Source organism: Antedon mediterranea, chromosome 9, assembly GCF_964355755.1.
Source record: "Antedon mediterranea chromosome 9, ecAntMedi1.1, whole genome shotgun sequence".
Classification (NCBI taxonomy): Eukaryota; Metazoa; Echinodermata; class Crinoidea; order Comatulida; family Antedonidae; genus Antedon; species Antedon mediterranea.
The window spans coordinates 3,814,839-3,840,672 of record NC_092678.1 but is presented as its reverse complement, the minus strand read 5'-3'; the positions used below and the strand labels follow the sequence as shown (position 1 = coordinate 3,840,672).

At 30.1% G+C, this 25,834-nt stretch overlaps 2 protein-coding genes across 6 annotated transcripts in view; one reads left to right on the top strand and one right to left on the bottom strand.

Moving 5' to 3' along the window:
* Positions 1-25,834, top strand: part of LOC140059305 (synapsin-like) — a 227,641-nt gene that overhangs the window by 51,034 nt on the left and 150,773 nt on the right. The gene's annotated exons all lie outside the window — the stretch shown is intronic.
* Positions 5,932-18,851, bottom strand: LOC140059167 (metalloproteinase inhibitor 2-like). Its single transcript, XM_072105018.1, has 4 exons — positions 18,503-18,851; positions 11,018-11,290; positions 7,693-7,814; positions 5,932-7,224 (listed from the first exon to the last, which is right to left on the bottom strand). Exons 1-4 carry the CDS (start codon positions 18,624-18,626, stop codon positions 7,024-7,026), a joined length of 720 nt encoding a protein of 239 aa, XP_071961119.1. The 5' UTR covers positions 18,627-18,851; the 3' UTR covers positions 5,932-7,023.

The window sequence follows — 25,834 nt, the reverse complement described above, 5'->3', positions numbered from 1 at the left end:
ATCTTTGTTGCCACCATCCCCGGCATCGTCATCCTTGTTGCCCCGTCGTTCTCATCTTCGGTGTTGGCATCAACCTGATCATCCTCATTTTTGTTGCCAACAAATCCATTGTTCATCATTGTTGCTACCACCTTTCCACTACAAATATCGTGAGTTTTCCACCAACCTCGTTACCACCATCTTTATTACATCTGTATCACTGTACGAATAGTTGATAATAGGTTTGAATTAGTCAGGAAATTACTAGAAAAAATTACTTGAAAATAATCTATAATACAAACCAAATGTAATGATTATTATAGATTATTTTTAAGTAATTTTTTTCTAGTAATTTCCCGACTAATTCGAACCTATTATCATTCATTCGTACAGTCATACATACATGTAGATTTCGCCCATCAAAATCAATACCCAACAAATCTACTGGCCATAATTATCACAAATATTTATAGCTCTCCGGATTCTTCTATTGATGTTATTGCATACAAAGTTACTGGCCCATGACAATCTTAAGGCACATTAATATGAAGCAACAATATCATATGTATTTCCTTCTATCCTTCGATGTGCATGCCTGACGGCAAGAAGCTTTATATCGGAAATCACAGATAATTCTTTCTACCATTTATACATCTTAGAAAACCTAATAGTGTAGATCTATATATTCAGCGGCAAGCACCTGGAGATTGCGGTACTCCTCATAAAACAGCCTGTAGTGCATTCAAATGTTAGAACTACAGCATCTTTTTTTATTTCTAGATCTATATTCATTATAGTATATTTACTTGCACGGGTGAAGGGCTAGTGTTGTCTGAAAGCTCTGCTAATTTTTCTGGCTGTTTTACTTTATCGTTTCGATTTAGCTTTTTGCGTATTTCATTTTGTATCCAGCCACTGAGACCCACAGCATTGTCATTTTTTCAGTAATTTGCTTTTGGATTTATATTCATTATACAGTAGAGTATGTATGTATTTAGCACACATCTACCAGGGGATCCATTTAGCTACTAAAAATGATCCAATAAAAACACAATACATAGATACCAAACAAAGCAATACTGATTCTTTAAACTTGTGCATTGATGTTTTCTATATGGCAAGTGTAAAAAGTACATGAACAAGATCGATTAATATCATTCTTTATATAATAATACTTTCACAATGGTTATATTATTGTCTGTTGCTTAGAAACTATATACCCCCTAGATGTGTTGGCTGTTTTATTAGAATTTTTCCCTATGTTTACCATCATTGGCCATGAAATAATAATAAAATAATTTTTATTTTTATTATAGTTATATTTATTTAGCCAATATCTTTACATTTACAAATAATAAAGTATAAATAATAATAATATAATATCAAAATTGTAAATGCGTGTTATATAAGAATTAAAATTTTTTTTTATTATACTCTGGCGCGCAACTATTGAATAACTATTTCACTAAAAATTGTTTCTTCAGGTTCAATCATTATTTTAATTTAAAACCTATTTTGTTTTAAGAGTGTGAGAGTTTATACCCAAGTCCGAGTACATACCGATATTTTAGCAGTTTGCGGTTATTGTTGTATATTTTGATTTTGACTCTGGCAGTAAGTATTCTTGTTTCTAGATTTGGTAAGATCTGAATTTAATCTAATACTCTCAAGGCTCCTAGGTTATTAAGATGGACTATTATGTCCACAAAATAGCACTAATGATATTATAATATACCGTCTTTACTCAAATCAGATAGCAAATTTACATTGATTTGGTTGACCCTGCATTAACTAGGTTTAGCTGCAACTCAACAAGCCTTACATATTTTTATCATCCCTGCAAGTAATCTTGGCTTAATGAATTAATGAATTATTTTACATAGAAATCATGAATAATTCATGAGAATGCTGGTCGCCATAACGATACTGAATATATATTGAATTTATATAATGAGGATACGGAAAAATGAAACAAGTTAGCCTTGATTAGTCTCTTATGTCCAGTCACAAATATCTAATTAATTAATTCAGAATATTCCTTAGTTGATACTAAGTTTTAGAATACGTCATAGATGTATAAAATTCTTTGATCCACATGACAACCGCGGAATGAACATATTGACACGATTACTCTTAAAAAAGACTGTTTTAAAGAATAAATTTATAAATAGTCTAAGCAATTGAATCAGAAATTTAATCAAATTTTCCTACAGCAGCCTCATTTTGAGAATTTAATTTAAATATATTACAGAATTCAATATAAATAGAGAGTTTATTGAAAAAGTAATAAAATCTTAGAAATGAAAAATTCTATGATAAGCAGAATATTGAAGTTGTAAAAATGTTTGAAATTGGTTTTGTTATTAAAGTATTTTATAAAATGTATAGAACAACCCTGTTTCATCCCCACACATTTTGGTGACGATACGTTTTGTGATTTATTAAATGAGATATATATATGCAATACACTAATCTGAGATGAAAAATTGATATCGTTTACTATATTATTCTATCGGCAGCTTTTTTTTTTATTCTAACATATCACTCTTAAATTATAAAGGTCTTTATAAAATAACCCAAATATAATTACAACATTTGTTATTTGGGTAAATAAAATTGAGTAATTCTTCTGTTTTAATAGTTTGTGTTTTTGCATAAAGTTAAATTAATACAGTTTACTCTAAAAGAAAAAAAAACCTATTTTGAGGCCACTGTTTGGAATTTTGAAACCCCTAATTGATAATCTCAAAATAATTCATATATTCTTCTTGACTTGAAAAATATAAAGTTTTTAGTTCATCCCAGCGCATAGATATATTATTTAATGCTTTATATAAATCTACCACCATTAGGGCAATGTTTAATGAGAGATCCGGAGCGTTATTCCCCAAGATAGTCATTAAGAAGATTAATTAAAAAAGGTTAATCAAGGTTATGTGTACTTAATTGCTTCTTAAAATACAATGGAAAAATATAATTATGTAAAATAAATTGAATTCCTTTAAATTTATGGTCTACGTGGCTTTAATTGTCAAAGAGAATTCTGGAAAGGTTTCTACATAAATTTCATGTAAATCTCTGTCTGACTTTATGTGACAAAAAAATGTGATGTGCCCATATATGGACATGATGATGTCATATCACTACCATATTTAAGCTTTGTCAAGCTAGTTTATAATACAGATTCATTTGATTTTTTATATATATTCATAAACAAAAATATATGTTTCTTATTTATATACAGGCATAGAAATAAATTCCAAACCGCCCGGTGATATACTGAAAATTATTTAACGATAAAGATGAGGAAATCTGTGAGAATGAGAAAAAGTCGCCCCAACCGAGACTCGAACTCGGACCGTCTGCTTGATATGCAGTTGCCCTAACCATTAGACCACTGGGGCTTTCATGGTATTGTTCTTTAACTCGATTGGATAACAACCCTTTAACATTCTCGGCGTGGTACGGTTAGAACACAACTAGTGCTCAGTTGTACGCACGCGCACCAGAGATCAAATTGATATTATGTATCTAAATCTTTCATGAAATACAATACCTCCTAAAATATATCTTCAAACTTGAGAAAATGATATTATATTTTGTACATTATTTATCGTTTTTTTGTAAAATTTTCATACTGTGAGCGAAAAAAAAACCCCTTTAAACTATTATGTAAAGTTTTTTCAAATAAGTGTGTAGGTGGGGATTTTTTCAAGTTCAAATTATATAGGGAACTACGGAAGGAAACTGACATCATCGTTGGCTTAGAAAATGACATTAGTAATCTATTTTGAGAGATTGTAGGTAAGGTACAATACAACAGACACATAGTTGTAAAGTTATGTAACTCGGACATCTGGTGTGTTAGTCTTCCGTAACTATCATTTAAGTTAAGCTTTTTACTTAATATTTGTAGTACAGGGTTTTAAATCTCCAGTCTAGTCAATCCCTTTAGAGAATCGTGGTTGGTTGTGTAATTGTCCTAGGAGATGCTTATGAAACCAAACTGGGCATCTGTATTTATTACACATTGTATGTAAATTACTATGATATATTTTTGCTTTCTTATCTTATCTCATTCTTGACTTTATTGCGAGAAAAAAGATGGAAATAAACAATTTTTTTATACATAAATTATTTCCTCTTTCAACCAAATTAATACATTTTTTCTCCAAAGATATTAAATTTGAACAGAGAAACACTTAAAGCTTCCATTAATATTGCTGTATAAATAATTAAATAAGTGAAATATAGTAAAAGATGCGATTATAACAAAGGACTCTCTAAATATGACTTGGGCCATACAATTGAGTCACTTGGGTGTATATATGTATAAAAATAATACTGTACAAACAATTAAATAGGTGGAATATAGAAAAAGATGCGATTATGAAAAAAGGGCTCCCTAAACATAACTTGTACTTGGAACTCTATGTTTTATATACAGGTGCCCTACAATTGAGTCACTTGGGTGTATATATGTATATAAATAATAATAATTATTTTTATACTGTATATATTAAGGATAATGTTGGGTATGCCTCGTTGATTCCACTTATGTTCACATCTGCTTCCACTAGCTTATCTCGGCCAAACTAAATTGTCCTTCGCCTATTTCTCAGTAGCCAACGGCAGAACTTCACATTCATTCATAGGAAATAAGCAAATGCAAGACTATTTGAGTCTTGTTTATTCAATGATAGATAGGCTTGCATGAAATATGCAGAACTTAAAGCAAAATGGTAATAATAACAGAATCGAAACAGTAATTGGAATAATATTGAATACTATTGATTGACTATAAGACTACAAAATGTGTGTGATATAACGTTGTTACTTTTTATACCATCAGACCAGAGAATGTGTATATGTTATGGATTTTAGAATTCATTATGTATTTTTTCATGAAATATTAGATTTATTAGTAATACATCATCATAAACATTACTATCATCACCATCATTTTCATCTAAATATTCAATCTTCATCTAAATCTTAAAACAAATAAGATTAAAAATAATAATTCAGATTAATCCAAACAAGATTCTTTTTAAATATAATATAATTGACCAGAAATTTCAGCATCACCATGGTTACGCTCACGTACACACACTTCATCAAAACCAACAATTGCAACAAAATATGAACACCAGCTTCATATACTACAAACAATAATTAAGCCACTTCCAACATCCACGTCAGTCCGAACACATGATATCAATCTTAATTAAACTTGCGATTACTTAATATTTATTATTGTCGTATCTCCATGGCAACAAGTGAATAATTAGATCTATATATTTTAGGTTTATCAGTAAAAGTACTTTACATTTGCGTTATCGTATTATTTGCATTTTCTAATTTCCTACGGTATAATCAACGGTTATTGTTTAATTTTAATAATTGAAAACAATACCACAAAGCCATTAATGACTTTTTATTTATTTAGATGCACTTATTTTAAAGGTCATTTGTTATGTCATAAACTTTTAAAAATTCAATTGTATTTAGATTAAACTGTGGCCTAAATTACCTATGAGATGAGGTACAAATTACCAAAAAGATAGGCAACCAAACTCGACTTCAATTTTCTTCAGTAAAAGAATCCATTGACCTCCAGCCGTTGACATCCGGTTATTTTTTAGTGCTTATTTCATTTCTATATATTATATATAAATTTCTGGAGAATACCTCAAATTTTAAACAACAAACAGCTCAGACTTTCTTTCTTCATATATATACAATGGCATTTATTTACAATAAAAACATAAATTATAACAATGACAAATATATTGAGAAATAGCGTATTTATGATAATACATCTATTGAAATTCACAAAGCATATTAACCTTATTACTTGATATCAGCAACAATTATTTCATATCCCCAGTAAAAATCTAAGCTGATTGTCTTGTACTAATCAATTAGACAATTGTCGTTGACATTCTGCTCTTTTTCTTTTATGAGTTGGAAATACCCAAACACATCTTTGGGTGTTCAAATTCTTTAATGCTCCTAATTTTTAAAAATGTTTGTTAGTTAGCTGAAATAGCAAACCTATAATTTTATTTGCAATGATAATGTTTATAATGTCTTCTAACTGCATATCAAGAACAATAGTACAATTGAGAATATGCAAAGTTTTTCTCATGTAGGATTTTACTCACTAATTCAATACTATTTCCTACTTCATAGTAGTAACATTTATAATTATTTAATTAATAAAAATATCGAGCATGAAAGACAAATACTTATAAACTGTTTAAATGATTTTGTTTTCATCAGGTGGGTATATCACACTAAAAACCTGATTACTACAGAACTTTATTTTAACCAAACATAATGTGTGCAAATGGACTAATACATTATATAAAACATGAACTTACTTATATAGGCAGTTTCTCTATGTTCACTATAGAATATAGAAATAGTTCAAAGTAATTAACCCTATTCTTAACTAAAGGAAACTGTATATTTTGTCCGGCAAATATGTTTTACAAATTTAAAATTGCAAGTACAAAATTCTTTCTTGATTCTACACATATCTTTATACAATTCTCAAATAATAATAATGTTAATATATATTCATATTTATATTTATATAGTAGATAAATGTAGCACACTCTAGACCAAACTCAAAATAACATATTTCTAAACAATTTCTAACAAAATACTGTGTCTATCTATATTTATTTCTGATATTCCACGTATATTTTTGTTTACTTAATATTGTTTACATGTTGCTGTTGTTTACATGTTTACACAAATTAACAATCAAAATTCCAAAGTTTGTATATGGACAGACTTAATAAATTTTACAAAAAATTGAAACTTTAATATATTAAATGTATATGGATATATCCATTTTCTGATGTGAATCATGTTCAATGAAGTTCTTTTTAAAAGACTTGCTTGCCCTTAGCAATGATGTTAAAATAAAATAACACTTAAAATCCAACATAATGTTTGGCGTTATCATAAATGCTCCACTCACAAACTAATCCAAATGAACAGAAAATAGTTATATTTAAAATGTCACAATATCTAGCTTTTAGTGATCTCGGTTTTTCGACATCTGCTAAGTTCTGGTGATCGATGCCATGCGCAGCGCCCGTCATCATGGACAATGCAGGTTGAGAATTTGCTCTCGCAACCACCATCCCATGCGTCCCACACACAAGCGCCATCAGCTTGTTTAGTATGTATCCGTTTGTCACATTTGTCAAATAATCCGCATGTTGAAATCTGTAAAACATTCAAAATATCATATTTATTAATGAATTCATACAGATATTATTACAATTATTTGCATATGATTTACATATTTAATTTCCTGACCCTATTTGAGTATTATAAATGTACTTTCATTTCAAAATACTAAATGAATGTTTTATTAATTTGCAAAGTGCAAATATAAATCAAATAACCGATTTTACAATTTTAGAAATTAATTCTCAAACACTAATATTTCATACTAATATTTTAAGCTATATTTTGACATACTAATTGTTTTTATACCTAAATTATAGTTTTAGAAATAGAACCATACTATTATACAATTTGTTGTCAGTAAATCAAATACTTAGTTACATAATAATTGCAACATTATTTTTATCTGGCATCAAACATTTATTTATGTACACTATTCATGTTTTGGCAATTCTTGTGTATGCATTATGCTGATTTAATTTTGGGTAAATTTTATTGACTAACCTGGCAATTACAGTTGCTTGTGTACTGATATCGAAGTCCTTTGCGCATTTTCTTCGTTATTGTGTCCCATTTGGCATGCCAGTTGCATGTTGTAAAACGGAGCTGGCCATCTTGCAGCATACCTACAACAAAATGAATACAATTATTGATTAAAAAGAACAAAATTGTTTATTTGTTTTTTAGTTATTATGAAATTCCAAAAAAAAAACCAAAGCGAAAAACAATAAATTGAGCAGTGTATTTTAATAGTATTTCTATATTACCAAAGAAAGTTTTCAAGGGGATATAAAACTATTAATTATAAACAAACTTGTATAAACCAAGGAAAAGTGCCCTTATTAAACTTACAAACAACTTACAACAGGACTACATTTCCAAATATAGTATTATCTAAGCTAATTCTTCTGTCACATTTTTGCCCTATTTATTATCTCAAGGAGTGTTTACCAAAGTTTATCACACAAATTCCTGAAGGTAAATATTGAGACCTATACTCTTTTGTCATTAGGCACGTGGGCCAAATAAACTCTTGTCTTGCTTGGATAGTTTTGGTGAATGTATGTGAGTGTGTTGATCCCCTTGTGGGGGCAAACAGATTAACAGCGCCTAGGTAGTTAACAATCGTATGTCAACTAACGGTTAAATGCTTTTAAATTTGCGATTAATTTGATAAAAATCAATTAATTCAATGTAGATTAATATTGAAATAATGTTTATAATTATCAATTATTTAATATTTCTGTTAACTACAATAGAGTAGAGAAGTATTAATATTGATAATTATATAACACCTATATAAATTCCTGTCATTTGATTGGACGAATGTGGGTCACATGGCGTGCAATAGTACGCACTATTCAACGATCGTTAAATAGTACTTTTTGAAACATTTTTGTGTACGAAAAAAAAACGTCTAGATGTTATATAAAACAAATAATGAATGTTTTGTATTCGTGTAATGGTACAAATAATGGCACTTGGTGAATGATGAAAGGTTATATCAACTCGGCTTTGCCTCATTGATATAACCTTTCATCATTCACCTCGTGCCATTATTTGTACCATTGCACTCATAAACATTCATTATTTGTATATTATTCCTCAACTATTGCTTTATTATTTCCAATGTATTTTATCTGCAGAATGATTCATTAAGAAATTACTTTTAAAATATTGAATATAGAACAATATGATATATTATTGAATATGAAATATTCATGGATATGTTATATATCAGAGCCCAAGTATCCTTTATGAAACATTCATAACCAAATGTTTAGCAACCCAGTTTTTTTTTTATCCTCATAAATATATCTTGAAAATCAGGACAGTATAACATTTTGCATTAAATAATTGTTTATTGCCGAAAGCTCACAACAAAAATGCATTTTGAAAATATTCAATATATTAAAAGAGAAAAGTAGGATTTTATTTGTATAAAGTAGATAAATTTAATAGATTAATATCAAGCCTGAAGATGTTCGTACTCTAACATATTTTATATAGCTTAACTGCAATGCCTTTAGCAATGGTCTACACATCAGACAGACTAAACACACTATTTAGAAACACGTTTTCTTTGCTTAAGTCATTACTTAACGTATAAGTACCCATTTGCATTATCTGTTCTGACTTTATATATCAATGTATCTTACGGCAACATTCTGCGGGAGATCTCAACTAATACGGCAACAAACAAACGATAACGAATTTGTGAACAATTCATAAAATGACACTTGTCTTGAATATATAGGCTCAGCTTTTTCCTATAGCTTTATTGATTACTGTATCATTAGCGAGGTTCGTTCGTTTTTTAGGTCACATGGTGATGCTTTTTATGTGCGTAGATAGAATCGTATTTTAATGAAATGTTAAAGCAATAAAGTCAGTTTGAATAGCTCTGACTTTTCACAAACAATCTTTTTAACCCTCTTTTACAACTAAAAATAGAAGTGGAAATTATTTACTAAAAGCAAATTTGTAATATAAAATGTGTGAATTTTAGTGTTTATTTAAATGTCTTCAAAATGAATCTAAATATTATATTTCATCTAAAGTGATCTTTTTATTATCTTTGGCCTATTTAAACAGTCATTGGATGCGATTAATTTATAATGTACAAAATAAACTAAAGAAGATATTGTTACCATTGAAATCCTAACCTATGTTACATACGCGACATTAATGATTTCTAACTCGACATTAATTCTTGTCATTATCTGTTCGATGACGCATTTTAAATTAGGCGGTGTAAAATTTCTCAAGACGTTAATCTAATATTTCTACTCGGTATCCATGTTTGAATTTCATTATTCTGACAAATAATAGGTAATTTATTTATAGCTCGCAACAGAACGTTGTAATTAACTTTGTAATTAGAGCAGGACGGACAAGGTTCGTCATGTTTTTGTGAATATATCACAACAATGTTTTCAATTTATTTAACAAGTGTCCATTGATCACATACTGGGTGCGCTGATTGTTCTTGTTTCCAAAGTGAGTGATAATATACAAACAGCTTGATACCCAACACTCTTAATTTAAACAGCCACGATTTCTCTTTGACATATTAAACTAGCTAGTTAAACAACTCTTGGTTTAACAAAATATTTAATCTGAATTTAAGTGGTTATATTTTAAGGGGACATTGACTCCTGATTTTGCTAGGGGGCGATCTGAGGGAGACAAAACAAAGGAATTATGGAAGAAATGATGAAATAGCCTGCAGTGTTTTTCAGTTAAATTATTATTAGTTGAGATAAGATCATAGCGTCCTTGTAACGTGATTTAAATTTTCAATACCAATTTTAAATATGGTATATTCAGTTTACCACCACTTCTACTCATAACGTTAATTAATACAGTACAATTTTCGTAAACATGATGTTAACTTCAAAATCTATATAGTGCATTGAACATTTAAATTAGTTCATTTTCAACAGTCAATATATGATAGATAATAATCTACTTAAATCTATAGCCTGACTCATACTATTCTCACATCAAAGTATTTTTATCTCATGGTTATCACTTGTATAATCTACTATACTTGGCATTGACTAGACTTGTTGCAAACAGACTATTATTTTATTTATGAAATATATAAATCTATTATTTGTGACTTGTCTGAAAATATTTGTTATTGTATGGAAAATTAAAGAAAATTTATTCAGATATGTCTGTTTTTCTTGATAGAAGCATTTTATGTGCATAAACAATTTTATTAATGGAACTCAATTTTGAAACTTAAGAATGTTTGCAGCAATTTGTAATATATTGAAATCAAATTATGGCGTTTATACATTATACATTTTGTTGTACTTACCCATAAATAGATACTGTTCACCTTCTTGCATTGTTGCGACGCCACAGAGGGAGTCAAATATTGACGTGTAAATGCTAGTTTCAGCGCCATTGGCAATAAATTCTCCTCCTTTATAGACTTTCTTTATGCGGATCTGCCAATGTTTAAAAGGTTCGTTAGGATTGCTTGAACCACTTGATGGTGCTGTCGGCAGTACAACATCATTTTTATGTCTTTTTGTAAAGATTGAATGTCCAATTTTTGAGTAATAAGGAACTACTTTAGCTCTGATAACTGTAAAGAAACAAAACAAATTGTTATTCAAATTTTGTATATTGCAGCTGCTGTATATATTTTTTTTTTTGGCTTATTTCTAATATTATATAATTATTATATTTATTATAAGACAAGAAGCCAAAATATAATGGTTGTCGTGTTTTAATGTGATGTTTATTATGTTCTTGTTATTGATAATAAGACAGAACGCAGTGTTGTGTATTAAATTGACATGACAATAGTTTAAAGTGCTTTCCTCTTCATTTAAGAATCAATCGCTCGCGACTTATTAATAAAACCTTAATAATTGAAGCATGACTGTTCTTTATTGTGGATAGTAACGGTACCGCTTCATTACCATTTCATACATCATCCTGCATAACGAGTTTTTGAATACGCTATGTTGGCTTCATTACGTAAAAATTGACTTCTTTAAACCTTTGTCTTTCCTCGCTTTTCTTTGTCAAAACCTACCAAAAACATTCGTCCTAACACCACCTGCCTATGAACGCGCTGACTCAAGTAAACAAAAGGGGTAATTGATATTCATACAATATGCATTTACTTATAAAATCTACAATATGAGTCAAATCCATGAATATTTTGATTATAATTTTAATCATGGCCCATGAAAAGCTAGTACAGTTTTTGTTCGAAAATAATCCTCTTAATTTTTATTTTTTGACTTTCTGTTAAGAGATTTGTCAAAAAGGTTAGTTTTTAGTGTTTGTTCATTGGCCTGTGTTCTGAATTCAGAAGTTTGTTTTTACTGAAATTCGACTTGATGATGATAAATGTATTGTTCGTGTACTAAAGAAAGGGCACGTGGCTTAGGGGCAGCTCATAGACATGGACGACTTATTTATATTATTGACCGCACAAACAAGTTCTAGACAAACTCAACTATTTGGTGATTCATGACGCTGTATAAAGCTTGCTTTTTAAATTCTTGACGTGGTAGTCACTCAAGCTGAACTTTTAAACTTAATAAAAGATTGTCTCTAATAGTTATGAGTTATACAGCAATCTAAAGATTAACTCTACAAGTTCCCATGGATTTAACAATATTTCTATTGTTACAAACTTCCGATCCATTTCAGTCAAGACAAATTCATTCACTTTTTGTCGTGTTGTTTTTTGGCCACATTTAACTTTCCTTTATTATAGTTTATACTATTGAACATATACCAGTAATTGTTCTCATAACCAGGGATTTAATTCTTCCCTAACTATGTTACATACTTATCAGCATAGCTGTACATACATATGATATGGTTTTGTTTATTACAGTACAGTACATACAGCACTTTATGTTATGTTATGTTATGTTATTTATTTATTATTCAAAATTTTTTGTTTTGTTTTTGACATTATCAAATTTTTATTTTCTTTTAAGTTCTGTTATTTATTTGTTAATTTCGTAGCTTAAAGGTACCAAGCTTGATTAACTTCGGCTATATCTTGGCTACCTTTTGTATTGAAATTGTTTTTGTTTGATACAATAAAAGAAGAAGGACATATTTGAATTTGAGTTGTTATAGTCACTGTATGTTGTTTATTATAAATGAAATTAGCATAATGTACACCTATTTAACACAGAAGTGGTTATTTTCTTTATTTTCACTTGCTATTTGAATATTTTCCATTTGTTGTAAGGCAGTTATGCATTACAAAATGGTAGTTACTGGAAAATATTATTAAGAATCGTTTAAACTGAGAAACGTTAAATGCGTTGTAAATTGTTCATCTCCATACAAATTGCTATTTGTAAAATTCATTCGTCACGTTGATAGGTGTAAATTTGGCAGTATAAACTACGAATCATTTAATTCTGTACTTGATTTTGCTGAACTCTGTCGAGTGTGTATATCTTGTGATTAGGCCAGTGTGTCAGGCGCTATGCAATACACAAGTATTGCTAATGCCTGCAGTGATATAATGGTGCTTCCACTACTGTAAACTATTACACTGTATGGACAGCATGCAATGTTCAACCTAATGAATTTTAACTTTATAACCGTGTCGTAATATTTATTTAATCTCTAACATAGAAAATTAATTTACAGTATTCAATATATAATATTTTACCCAAATTTTGTATGAAAATAAGATTTTATATTTTATTCGCTTCCCTAATAATTTGTTGTACTTATTCTAAAATATTATTGTCGCGTTTGTCGATTGCGTTGTATCACAATAAAACGTGATGTAATAAAATGTTTAAATAAACAGTCCCCATCCAACTCTTATTCTTTCTGTCAACAGTTGGCAATAAAATGTGTGCATTAGCGGCCGATATAACAAGTAAAATAATGGGGTTTATGTATTTATTGAACTGTTTATGAGTTAAGAAAATTTTCCAAAATGTCTATTTAGAATATGCATTAGTTTGTAAAACTCTGAAGTTTACACAGAGAAAAATTGTTGAAATTTGGTACATTTTAAAAATATTGATTAAAAAGTTTTGGCAGTTCATGCAGCTCTAAAAATGTGTAATGTTCCGCGTACGATCAGGACAATTTACAAGTGTTACACAATCCAGACTGGATGTTGTTTGGTAAGCATTTAACACAGAAAGAATAACAGTAGGTCTACTGTCCAAACTAATGGCAAATTGATCGCAATTGAAAACTATCTGCCGTTATTGTCTTCTGTATCAATTTCGGTAATTTGAGATCAGAGTAATTACGTTTCGATCGTGAGAAGTCGTATTGGCGTATGTACAATAATGATAATAATGAACAACTGGTATACAATATATACTCCTTAAAGAAATGTTAATTGCGAACGTTAACATACGCATTAAATTGGAATGAGGTCTGACTAAACTTATATTAACCCAATTGATTTAATAAAAATATGTTTTGGTGGTGTTTCAGATATAAAATATAACTAACTTGCTGTATAAATTAGGTTTTATGATTGACTACAACAAGAAATTAAAATCCATAAGAAATTAAAATCCATAAGAAATTTCAAGAAAAGAGATCTTTAATAAGTAAGTGGATTCTAAATAATGTTCACACGCCCCAACACATCCAGTTGTTCAGCTTTAGTAAAACTGTCAAAGGCGTACCGACCTTACAAGCAATTAAAATTTGGACATTTAACAAACTTTTCGGCTCCCTGCATAGGATTGAACTTTCCCATTAGCTGGAGTCATTGACTTTAAAACTTACCAAAACCAGTAAATAAAACTGTAGACAATGAAGTACTATATCAAATATCCTCATTTAAAAACCGGCTATTCAAACTTTGATTGTAACCAAAACTGAACAACTTTGTTCTAACCGATTTAAAGATAGTATCTCTTTCCAACTAGATAATTGTAGAGATAATTTTTATCTGTAAATACCGATCTTTTCAAACAAAATTATTTCATCAACTCTTTGTTTGTTAACGGTTGTTTGCTTTCAATTGTTAGTACCAAGCTCTTTTGAAAAACATAAAATTCTTTTTTACACAATAACATTTCTGTTCAATTCCATTCAGTAAGTTTTTACAAACGTGTAGGTATCTTGTTTGAATGGACATACCATAATGATGACAGTGTGTTATGCTTTATTTATTGATGGTAAGGCATTTAAAATGCCTTCTTTAACATTCACCATGACAAATTTTGATTTAGGCCTATTTCTGTAATTATATACATATTAATGCAGGGGTGATTAATGTTTTTTATTATTTCTCCTATATCTACAGTACTCTACACCACAAAGCGTTTGTAATATAATTTAGTGTTAGTTCCAACTTCTATAAGCAAAATTGAGTGGGCTTTTGGATGGTAGGGGAGGAGGGTGAGGTATAGTTATCTGGAAACTGTATAGTAAAGTGAATATAGAGTATAAGGCCTGCTGAGAAATGAACAAATAAGTTGAGTTTAATTTTAGGGAATCTTTAGCAAATGATTTAATAAATCATGTGGTAGTTTAGTCAACCCTTTGCATATGTATGTTTGGTTGTAAATATCCACATTGCATTCGCAGACCATTCTATGTAAACTATTCAGTTTAATTTCTTCAACTTGCATACTTGATTAAATTTCCTTCACTTGAATGTCAACCTTACAATTTAGATTGGATATTTTTATTTCGTCTTCATTTCGCCAAACTCTGAATTCATTATTTAATGTACATGATCGTAAAATGTATTACTTAAGTGTTTGCGCTGACAAATTCTACCATTAAAAATTCATTTTTATGTTTGAAAATTCTGTGAACTTTGAGTGAGTCCCTGTACTAAAGAATGATGAATTTATTAAACCAATATGTCCTTGGACATGATTAAATATTGCAAGTAAGAGATAATAAATTTTGAAAGAATTACACATGATAATAATTCAATAACTGATGTTTGATCATTTATCACTTTAGGAAAAATGTTATTGCAGGCTTTTAAAACTAATATACAGTAATTATAGTACGTTACAAATAAATAATTTCAGTCTCGTATTGTATACTTTCAATTTGAAAAGAAGAAATGAGTGTGAGGTTAGGGGTTTAAAAGTAGACAATTTACATGGGTGAAAATGATAATGTTTTCTCCATTGAAAATTAATTCAACACATAGGATTCTCAATAATTGGACGTTTTTCTTTCATTGTCAATTGTTAATGTCAGGGTCAGATACACGTTAGTATAAAGAATTGTTCCAATACGTAAAACCACCAGGAGATCCCTAAACAAATAACAATTGTTAGAATTTTTTTTATAGAACTCGCAGTTCCTGTTTACAGATGTTTCTATTTTAAAAGACATAGAACTTGTTTTTGTGAACCCAGTGGTATATCCCGAATCATTGTGAACCATTGAAGTGATAGTAATGTGAACACGACCAGAAATAAAGAAGAACAAAATTTGATATGGCCCTGAATAGTTAATAGTGTTTTCGTATTCTTTGAAGTTATGCCTACAGGTTACATTTGAATACTGGTGATTTTAGTTTCATGAACTTGTGGTTTGTTAGCAGCAAAGTAGGGATAATGTTTAATTATTCCTATTTGTAGTTTTTAAGAAGACACTAAAATGTTTTGTTGATTTGATCTTTGCCTTTAGTGTATACACTGTACAGTAAGGTATGGGAGAGGGAATATGCATATAAACTTCTCCTATAGTCTTTTCTTGATAACTATTAAGCAAAGTACGGTAAATAAATATTACAACGATCTTTTTATGATAGAAATGGTGAGCAGCACACATGATTGTAGTCTTGTGCTTGCAACCGACAGTACATTTTGCACAGGTTTGCAAAAAGTGTACCTATTTATATACCGTATGTTGTAGCAGTTATGCAGTTGAATTATGTAAAGAAAAACAGTTTTAAAGATATCTAGATTACTGTCATTTAAGACTGACCAATTTAGGATGACTTGTCCTGCTTTTTTTTCAATGGTACAGTATAGTAGTCTGTTAGTCATAGATTTAAAAAACCATATTTTTTTTGTACAGTAATTATCATAATGTTAATAGATTTAACTATACCACCATACGGTGATAATCATACTGAATTTTTGATTTAAGAAAATCCTGATAATTGTTTAAATTAGTCATAAAGTAAATTCTATGACCATCAAATCAAGTAGCTCAACAAAAAGCATATTTCCACTTAAGAAATGGAACATGCTTTTTTTCGGTTTGAAAGCTTAGGATTTTATTAATCTTTATAACGAATAAGTGTTTGCTTAGTAACACCTGCAAATGTGGTTGTTGAAGGTACGTGCCTAGGTAGGCTGGCGACCAATCATAGATAGGAGTGGAGTGCCATGTAAACATCAAAAACAATACAAGATCCTCAGTCGCGTGTTGTTGAACAAAGTCCAAATGATGAATTATTAAACACAGTAAACTTTATTATTACGATTGAAAACAATTCTCTCCCAAACTTTAAAAATCATTGATATTTATTTCCATAGACATAGTGTGCTGGTTGAAATCTGTGGGTTATATCACTTATTTGTATAGGAACGTGATTTAATTTCCTTTTTCAATTCTTCAGTTGATTATTAATAACAAGTCGCGAGCCTGTGTTTAGACTCACGCGAAGATTTACTGTGTGTACAGGTACACACTATCAACACTGTATACAATTGCAGTGGGAAAGTATTTGCTTAACTTTAATACTATAGTAAAAGGGGCATTAAGGATTTCATCAAAGGTTGTATAATTGACAATATGAAAGAAAATAATACAATCAGCCACTTTGTTTGAGGTCTTTAGAGGTACTATGGCAGGACGGAATTAAAATAGAGTGAAGCTTGGTTCCCATTAGAACGTAACGCAAGGACGTAAACCCAACGCAAGCGTTTTAACCAATGACAAGCGAAGTTATAGACAGTTAGCAATCACAAGCGAATAAGCCATCGCTTGTGATTGGTCAATTCACTTGCGTTGCGTTACGTCCTTGCGTTGCATCGCTAGTGGGAACCATGCTTTAGCGAAAATGTTGTTTAGTTCATTGTAAAAATGTTTCCAAATAAATGAATCTCCCTTTGCTTGTTTTCATGATTCAGTTACATTGTGTTGCAATTAAACCATATACAGTTAGGCCTACAAATGTTTAAACTTGTTTGCGACTGTCAGTTTGTTATGGATTTACTACACTGTGAAATGCAACGAAGGCTTTACCCATCAACAGGAATCAAAGCCCCAAAGCTATCATGACAAAATCCTCTTAGTCAGGAGCCTACATTTTATGTATCTTTTTTAACTTTGGACTGTCATGAATTATGATGTGTAGTTTATGTTGGCTTGATGACATGTTTGTAATTAAAGGCTATGAAACACCCTGCGGAGTCCTCGCTGGCTAATGAATATTTAATAGACGCATTTTTGGTTAATGAATATTCAATAGAAATCTTGGAGGCTAATGAATATTCAATGAGTGACTGAACATTAATTGAAAAAAAATGTTGAGCATGTTTAGACTTTTTTTGGTTTTATAACAAAGTACTAATTAGGTCATTATTAAAGAATTTTTTAAAGTTTGAATTTGTTCAAAAAAAGAATCTTATTACTGTATGGTTAAAGTGTAATCACTGGTAATGGTATACTATATAGTATTAAGACATTAATTTTATACAAAAATGTTTAACATGTACCTATAGAAACTGAAGTACAGTAAATTACAAAAAAAAAATAATGCATAAATAAAATGAATAATGAATATATAAATAATAATAACAATATCAGGAAAGTTGCTTTTTTCTCTGATTTCCGTATCAATATCACCTACCAAAATCTGACTTGCAAAAGTGGTCCTGGGGATGTGCAGGCAAACAAGTACATGACATCACAGCATAAAAACATGAGATAAAAATCAGTCCAAGAAAAGTTAACAATTGCGTAGTAATCGCCATGTTGTTTAAGATCTATACTGTCCAATAGGCAGTGCGGTTATAACGTCTTCCTTGTCTGTTCAATTTATTTTTGTTTGTAACTTTTCTCTAGTAAGTAATCCTTTTTCAGCCAAAGTTAGCTGCTAAGTGAAGTTGTAGGTTTACTGATTGTCTGCTTTTATAAGCTCTGTGTTGGCTAGCATGCGCTGACTGCTTTCACAGTAACACCCTGCCTATTGTAGCAGGCTTACTTGTAATTGAAACCTGCTCAAGCAGAACGATAGCAGTGTGTCAGTAGGTACTTAAGAAGCTCTCTGATTGGCTGAAAAGATAACTGCCTTCGTTTACAGTACACTTTTTCTTTATCAGTGCTGTGATATTATATCTCTGTGCAATACCATGGATTCCACACAGATAACCCTGGTACCAGTGTATTTTGTGATCTATGCCTAATATCTAGGGCATAGCTTAGGGTGGTATGAAATCATAGTCAGCACTGTTAAATTTAACATAACAAGAATTTTATCTTCTGAAGTTAGCAATTAAAAATGTTTCAATCATAAACTCATCATTGCACTGTTTAACCTGTTCCTTTATTCTAATTTTTGTTTGTTGAGATATTAAAGGCCATGTACAAGAATTTTATATAATGTTTCCTGCATTTTTTCGTACATGCCACACCCATATTAGACCCACCCTAATTTGGATGTAGGTGAGAAATTTCTATGTGCAAGTTTCAAACTTATATAAAATGATTTCTTTTACTTTTTTAGCTCCTTATATAATAAATGCATAATTTGTTTTTTATTTCATTGCAAACATTTGTAAATCTTTTTGGATTTAAAGATTTCAACACTGGATTTATCGTCTTATGACATTATCTTTAAATCTATGATATGTCCTGTCAAACTTATGGAAGATGAATCGATCAAATAAAAAGTAAATAACATTCGGAAATGTTATCTTTTTCTTGAATTGTGTTTAATTTAAATTAGATTGATATTGTAAATCCTACAGTTAGCATTACACTGAATGAAAGACATGTCCTCAAGAAAACTAATATTTTCATATTTCATGTTTTATCTTTGTTAAAGATATGTGGGATTTGTTTTCCTTACAACATTTAATAAGTTTTGGATGAATGTTATATGTTGTGTATTTAGAAAACATACTTAGAAGTTAGTAGGAACTTCGCAGTTTCAATTCAACCCTCATACATAGTTTTGTGTTTTTCAATTTACAAAGAAGAGCTAATAGGCCTAAGATTTGGCCACTTTGTAAAAAAAAACGATATTTTGTAACAATATAGACATACTAATAATAGCATGCTGTGTTACTGGGCTGATCACCCACTTTAATCAGCAAGATACTCACTAATTATTTCACTCAATTTCTAAGCCTCTGTTGTTCAATTTAAACAGTTTAACCTCGTCAGTTAAAGCACATAGCTGGATTATTGACTTTTTAAATCCCAGGTCAAAACAAGGAGATTAAGAATTTATTCAACCATGATCCAAAACTTTCCTTGTGTCAGACTGAGTAAGTTTTTGTCTTTATATTTTGGAAAACAATTCATTAACAAAACAATACTTCCACAACTTTTCATTGAAACTTTGATAATACTAGATAAGTTGCCTAGTAACCAGCCTGCCCTATAGATAGCAGGGCATAGTGCCATCTGCTGATAAAAATGGGTAGTATAAATGTGGGTAGGGTGCAAAATTAGTTACTGTACTAGAGTTTATTCGTTTATATTATTATTTTTCATCTATATATATATCCAGTATTATTTTATAATATTATATTATTCTATCTACTTTTCTTTCTGTGATAATTTAGGAATATGAAAATAAAGGTTGTAGGTTTGAACTCTGTTATAGCAGTTCAAATTTATATTATTCTAACATTTATATATTTCAGCAATCTTTTTTATCAGCTATTTTATTTTTTTTCAATGTGTCAAATGCCAATTGGATGATATTTAGCTCTAACTATTTTGCAAGATATATGCCAAGAAAAATCTAATCGAACGAATAAGCTATGAAGAGGTAGTAATGATATCGCTAATGTTAGCGTCCTAGATAGTAGATATCTTTGTTATTTTAACTGACTGGATAACATACAGATTCAAAGACCAAAAAGGTTAACATTATATAATGTTCATGTTCATTGCTGTATTTTCTGATTCATCGGTTATAACGAAACGACTCCATGGAAAATGATGGAGCTTACTAAAATATCCAATATATTATCTACTATAAAACTTATACTACAAAATAGCATAGAGAAACTATTAGGTTCATTTTCTTTTTCATATGGATCATTAGAAAATGGCTGAAGTTAATAAAATCGATACAAAATTGACTTTCTTCTAAAGATAGGTCAACAGACATAATATAAAGATTAAACATCTATAATCATAAATTCCATTATCTCATCATAGTTCACATCATTTAATTTACTCTTAAATTCATATTTAATATCAAAATGTAGGCCTATTATGTTTACCCTTGGAATGTCTCAACAAAATGAAAGGTCATAGAATTTACCTGCTTTTATTTTTTTCTTAAAAGTAGGTTAGGTTTAAGTAAGAGAATGGGAGTAGAACCAACAACCCAACAGTCAAAGGGAAGGAACCTTATTAGATTCCCCAGTACCATGCAATTTTAACACTTCCCACTTGTAACACATTATGGGTACCCTCAACAATACAGGTAGAGATGGGCGAAGTCATCAAGCGGAGTTGTTTCCACCCAGTAATTTTAGGCCTTCCCACCCAGCTTAATATTCACTAAACACCTGCCCTAAGGAGGGCCTCTCTTGTAAATAAGTAACCCCTCTTCTAAATAAGTAACCCACCTTTAACTTGAGACCTATCTGAGCTCAAGTTGTGTGCAACTTTCTAAATTAAATATACCAAGTTTTCTAAATTCAAAGTATCAATTTTATTTATTGCAACAATAAAATCTGTCATTTAACTGCAGACAATAGAACACGTTTTTGCTTTTATAGAGAATTCCCAAGAAATATTACTTAATGAGTAATTAGCACTCTCTTATGACTGATTTCCTCTGTGAATATCAGCTTTGTGTATGTACCTCTCTGGAGACAAACGTAGATCATCTTCTTTTCATTTAAACCATAAGATTCAATTTCTCTTAATTGCTACTTAAGTTTTAGTTCTGGTCATAGTATTTTCTATTGTCTTTTTCTATTGTTTTACCGAAAGCCACATGTGTTGGTGTCATTCTTTTCATTAAGGATAGAAGATGATATCATTTAAGATTAGAAGAAGTGTCAGTTTGATTTTGATTGAAGTCACCATATGATTGAAAGTAACTTACAGTACCAGCAACACCATTTAATATTGTTGAAATTTTTCCAATCCCAAGTCCTCTGTGTTTGTTCAAACAACACCTTTCCAGTTACTGTGCTGAAAGTTTGTTCTAAATTTCAGATCATAAGCTTTCTAAGTTTTTAAATTCCACTTTAGGTTCTTAATTTCTATTAAGATCAAGCTGTCAAATCATTTCTCCCTGGTTGTATATAAATTAAAAGTAGAGAATGTTTTTCAGACTTTCTATATGTTTTTTTTTTAACAATACCAGCAAATTTTGACCATCATCTACTTTTTCCAATTATGGCACACTTTGCCACACGCCTTGTCCTCACAGAACAAAGCAAGTTTGTTTTATTCATTAAAACAACAATTGAAGTAAATAAAGGTTTGAACACAGGCACACTTTGGCACATGCAGCATTGTTGGTGTCTGAATCAATAATGATCTCATTGTCTAATGGGACATGTGTAGGCCTACTGCTCTCATTTAACAGAATGAGGATCTGTTAGTGTTTAGTTTTAATTACTATAATCAATTGTTTGTGTTGTACCAACAGTTGCCATGGTGTCCATTGGAATTTTTCTGTTCATATCATCCTATAATATAATAGATTTGTATTATATTGGGCTTCAATACAACACCACTACCCCTACAACAGCTTAATATCCAGATGCAGTATGCAGATGACATTTCATTTATTAGCGACTCAAAAGAACACATAACTAAAATAAAGAAAAAAGTAACAGAGAAATTAGCAGAATTCAATCTAAAGATAAACGAAAGTAAAACAGAAGAATACCTAATAGGAAGAAACACCGATAGTAAATGGGAAGAATGCAAATACCTCGGTAGTAACTTGGACACAGAAAAAGACATTAAAAGAAGAAAATCACTAGCAGCTATGGCATATAACAAGCTGAAGCCGTCGCTAGAACACAAAACGATGTCTATAGACGTGAAATCCCGTTTGTTTGACGCATACATAGCAAGTATTTTCTTATATAACAGTGAACTCTGGGTACTAAACAAAAAATTACAAGAGAGTATAGATATATATCACAGGAAAATGTTGCGAAAGATAATAGATATTAAATTAACAGATAGAGTGTAACACGAAAATATACGAGATAACAAAACAAGAAGAATGGAGTAAAAGAATTAAACGAAGGAGACTAAAATGGTATGGACACATAATTAGATTACCGGATGATACCCCAATCAAACAAACAATGAAGGAAACTAACAGGAAAGTAAAACGACCCGTAGGAAGACCAAGAAATAACTGGATGAATCAAATAAAGAAAGACTTACAAGGACTAGTAGACACTAACACAATAACAAACCATCCTGCCATAAACAGAAAAAAATGGAAACAAATTGTGGAAAGCGTAATGTCGGAAGACGGAAAACGTTAGCAACAAAACAACAACATCAATTATACAAAAATAACCTTCTCAATGCACAGTGGACTAGATTTTACCTTTTTTCTTCTTCCAAAAAGGCACCTTTGTTTGAAGGTCCTACAAAATGACGCTCATTGTCTGTGTCAACAACAATAAATTATGATATTGCTGATTCAATTTAGTTACTAATAAATTTGGTTAAAATAGAACAATTGACATCATCAGTGGAGGGTGTGTATTGGCCTCTATGTCATTATTGGTATCTCTCTGTTGGTTTCCAATACTTTTCTAAAAACATCATCTAGTTAAAGATAAATTATACATCTTAAAATAACCAGATGAACACAATATATAGCTGATCTTAATCCTGAGAAACAAAACATTAATTAAAATAGCAGCAGTGAATAATGCATTTTCATGGAATTACGATGCTGAGTAAAAGAAATCCTCCAAATGTTATCTTTGTTGTGTCGCATCAAAGGGACCTATATAAACTGTTTTTATGAAAGATTAGTACCTTTTTGTTTTATTTGATAGTTTTTCTTTTAGACAACACTACCAACAAGTTAGGATCATGTTGTTTGCATTAATTGGACACTTTGCCACATGTCTGCTGCAGACAAAACAAAGTCAATTAAAAGGGAATCGTGACATGCTTCATCCAAGGTGGCTTATTCCTTATTCATTAAAAACAATTGGAAAAATACAGGGTAAAAACACAGGCACACTTAGGCACACGCTGCTTTGTTTGACCCTTATTACAAATCAATACTCAGGCCCCGAGTGCTTTCAACTAATCATTGAATAGTTTATTGTCTGTGTCTTGAGTTGCAGCCAAATTTCAATAGGCACACTTCTCATTGTCTTTACCGTATTTAAAATCCACCCTGGCAATTCTTTTTTTTTCTGTTTTAGATATTTAAAAACCTGAAGTGCGAATAGTTTTGAATTATTTACTGATGCGTGATTGGCTAAACATCGCCTCTGGGGCTTGATGTATAACCTGTTGTAGGGCTTAGCTTTATGAGGTTTTGTTAGCTAGAATTTCTATTGTTTAGGTAATATTTATTATAACTACTTAGTAGAAATCATGAAATTTGATAAATCTTTTGCGATCAGGTGGCTGAGTGCTTAGCTTTTGTGGGCTTCGTGGACACACCATTCTTTCTACCTTTCTTGAAGCAAATTAAAAGAAATTAATTATATTCATATTTTTCAGAATGTTTACCTATTATTTATTATTAGCCTATATTCAGCTTCATCGTAGGCCTGAATATCATCATCATCATCATCATCACTACTAATTGTCACAGATAGTTTTTTTTATTGACCTTACTATCAATATTCAATATTTTGGTATTATATAACAGCAAAATCTCCAGTATATTATGTATATGAAGCAGAAATAAAACACATCAACCTAACATTTGATTCCTTTTTATGTTAATTTTAACATGGGCAGCTGAGCTTACTGTTAAAAGAGAGCACTATTGATTTTATTTGCATTATATATCCAATGTGTATGTCAAATATACATTCTTTTAAAAAGATTTGAGAAATATAATTATATTCAACAGAAACGATAAAAGTAGTTTTATCAGTAAAGAAAAACCAGTTTTTCAATAAACTTTGCCATTTATTGTGTCCAAGTATGTCTATACTCATTAATTGCCCCCTCGAGGGTAATTATAAAACAATGACGTGTGACGTAATCGTATATGTTGATTACATCACAATACATATTTACATAGGATACCAGATAGACACTAAATGAAAACCCACTTATTATTATACCACTAATTTACGTACAAGGAAGTGATTGTTGTCCTGTCTGTAAAATGTTAATTATTCCCTTGAGTGGGTTACATACATAATATTTGTTTTTGAAGGGAAATTACAATATGCAACATTTTTGTAAAGAAATTGTTAATGAAGTCATACTAACATTAAAACAATAATATTTTTAGGAAACATAATTGTATGTTGGCAAATGTACATTTTGAAGTTCAAAGTATGGAATTATTAGATTGTTAACTTCAAAATAACATAAAAAACAAATTTAAATTGTATGAATATTTGAATAAAGGAACATTGATTGCATCAAATTTGTTTGAATTTTATATAAATTAGTTTAAATGGTTTGATGTCGTTTTATTCACTTAAAATCGCAAATTTATGTGAATTTCATTTATTTTATTCAATGTATATACATTTAAATGAAGAACAATTGACTGCATCAAATTGTTTGAATCGTATATTAATTTGTTTGAATGGTTAGTTGTATGTACACTGCGTTGTAAATATTACAAATCGTAGATTTATGTGTTTTTTTTATTTTTAAGAGAGGTAAATTCTGAAATACGAAGCAATAATTGTATATGTCATACGAGCTTGGATTGTTAATATCTGTGCCAAGTTTTTCGTAGACAGTGCGGCTTTCTTGTTTTCTTGAGCACCGTTGACATTTTTGTTTAGCTCATTCATCA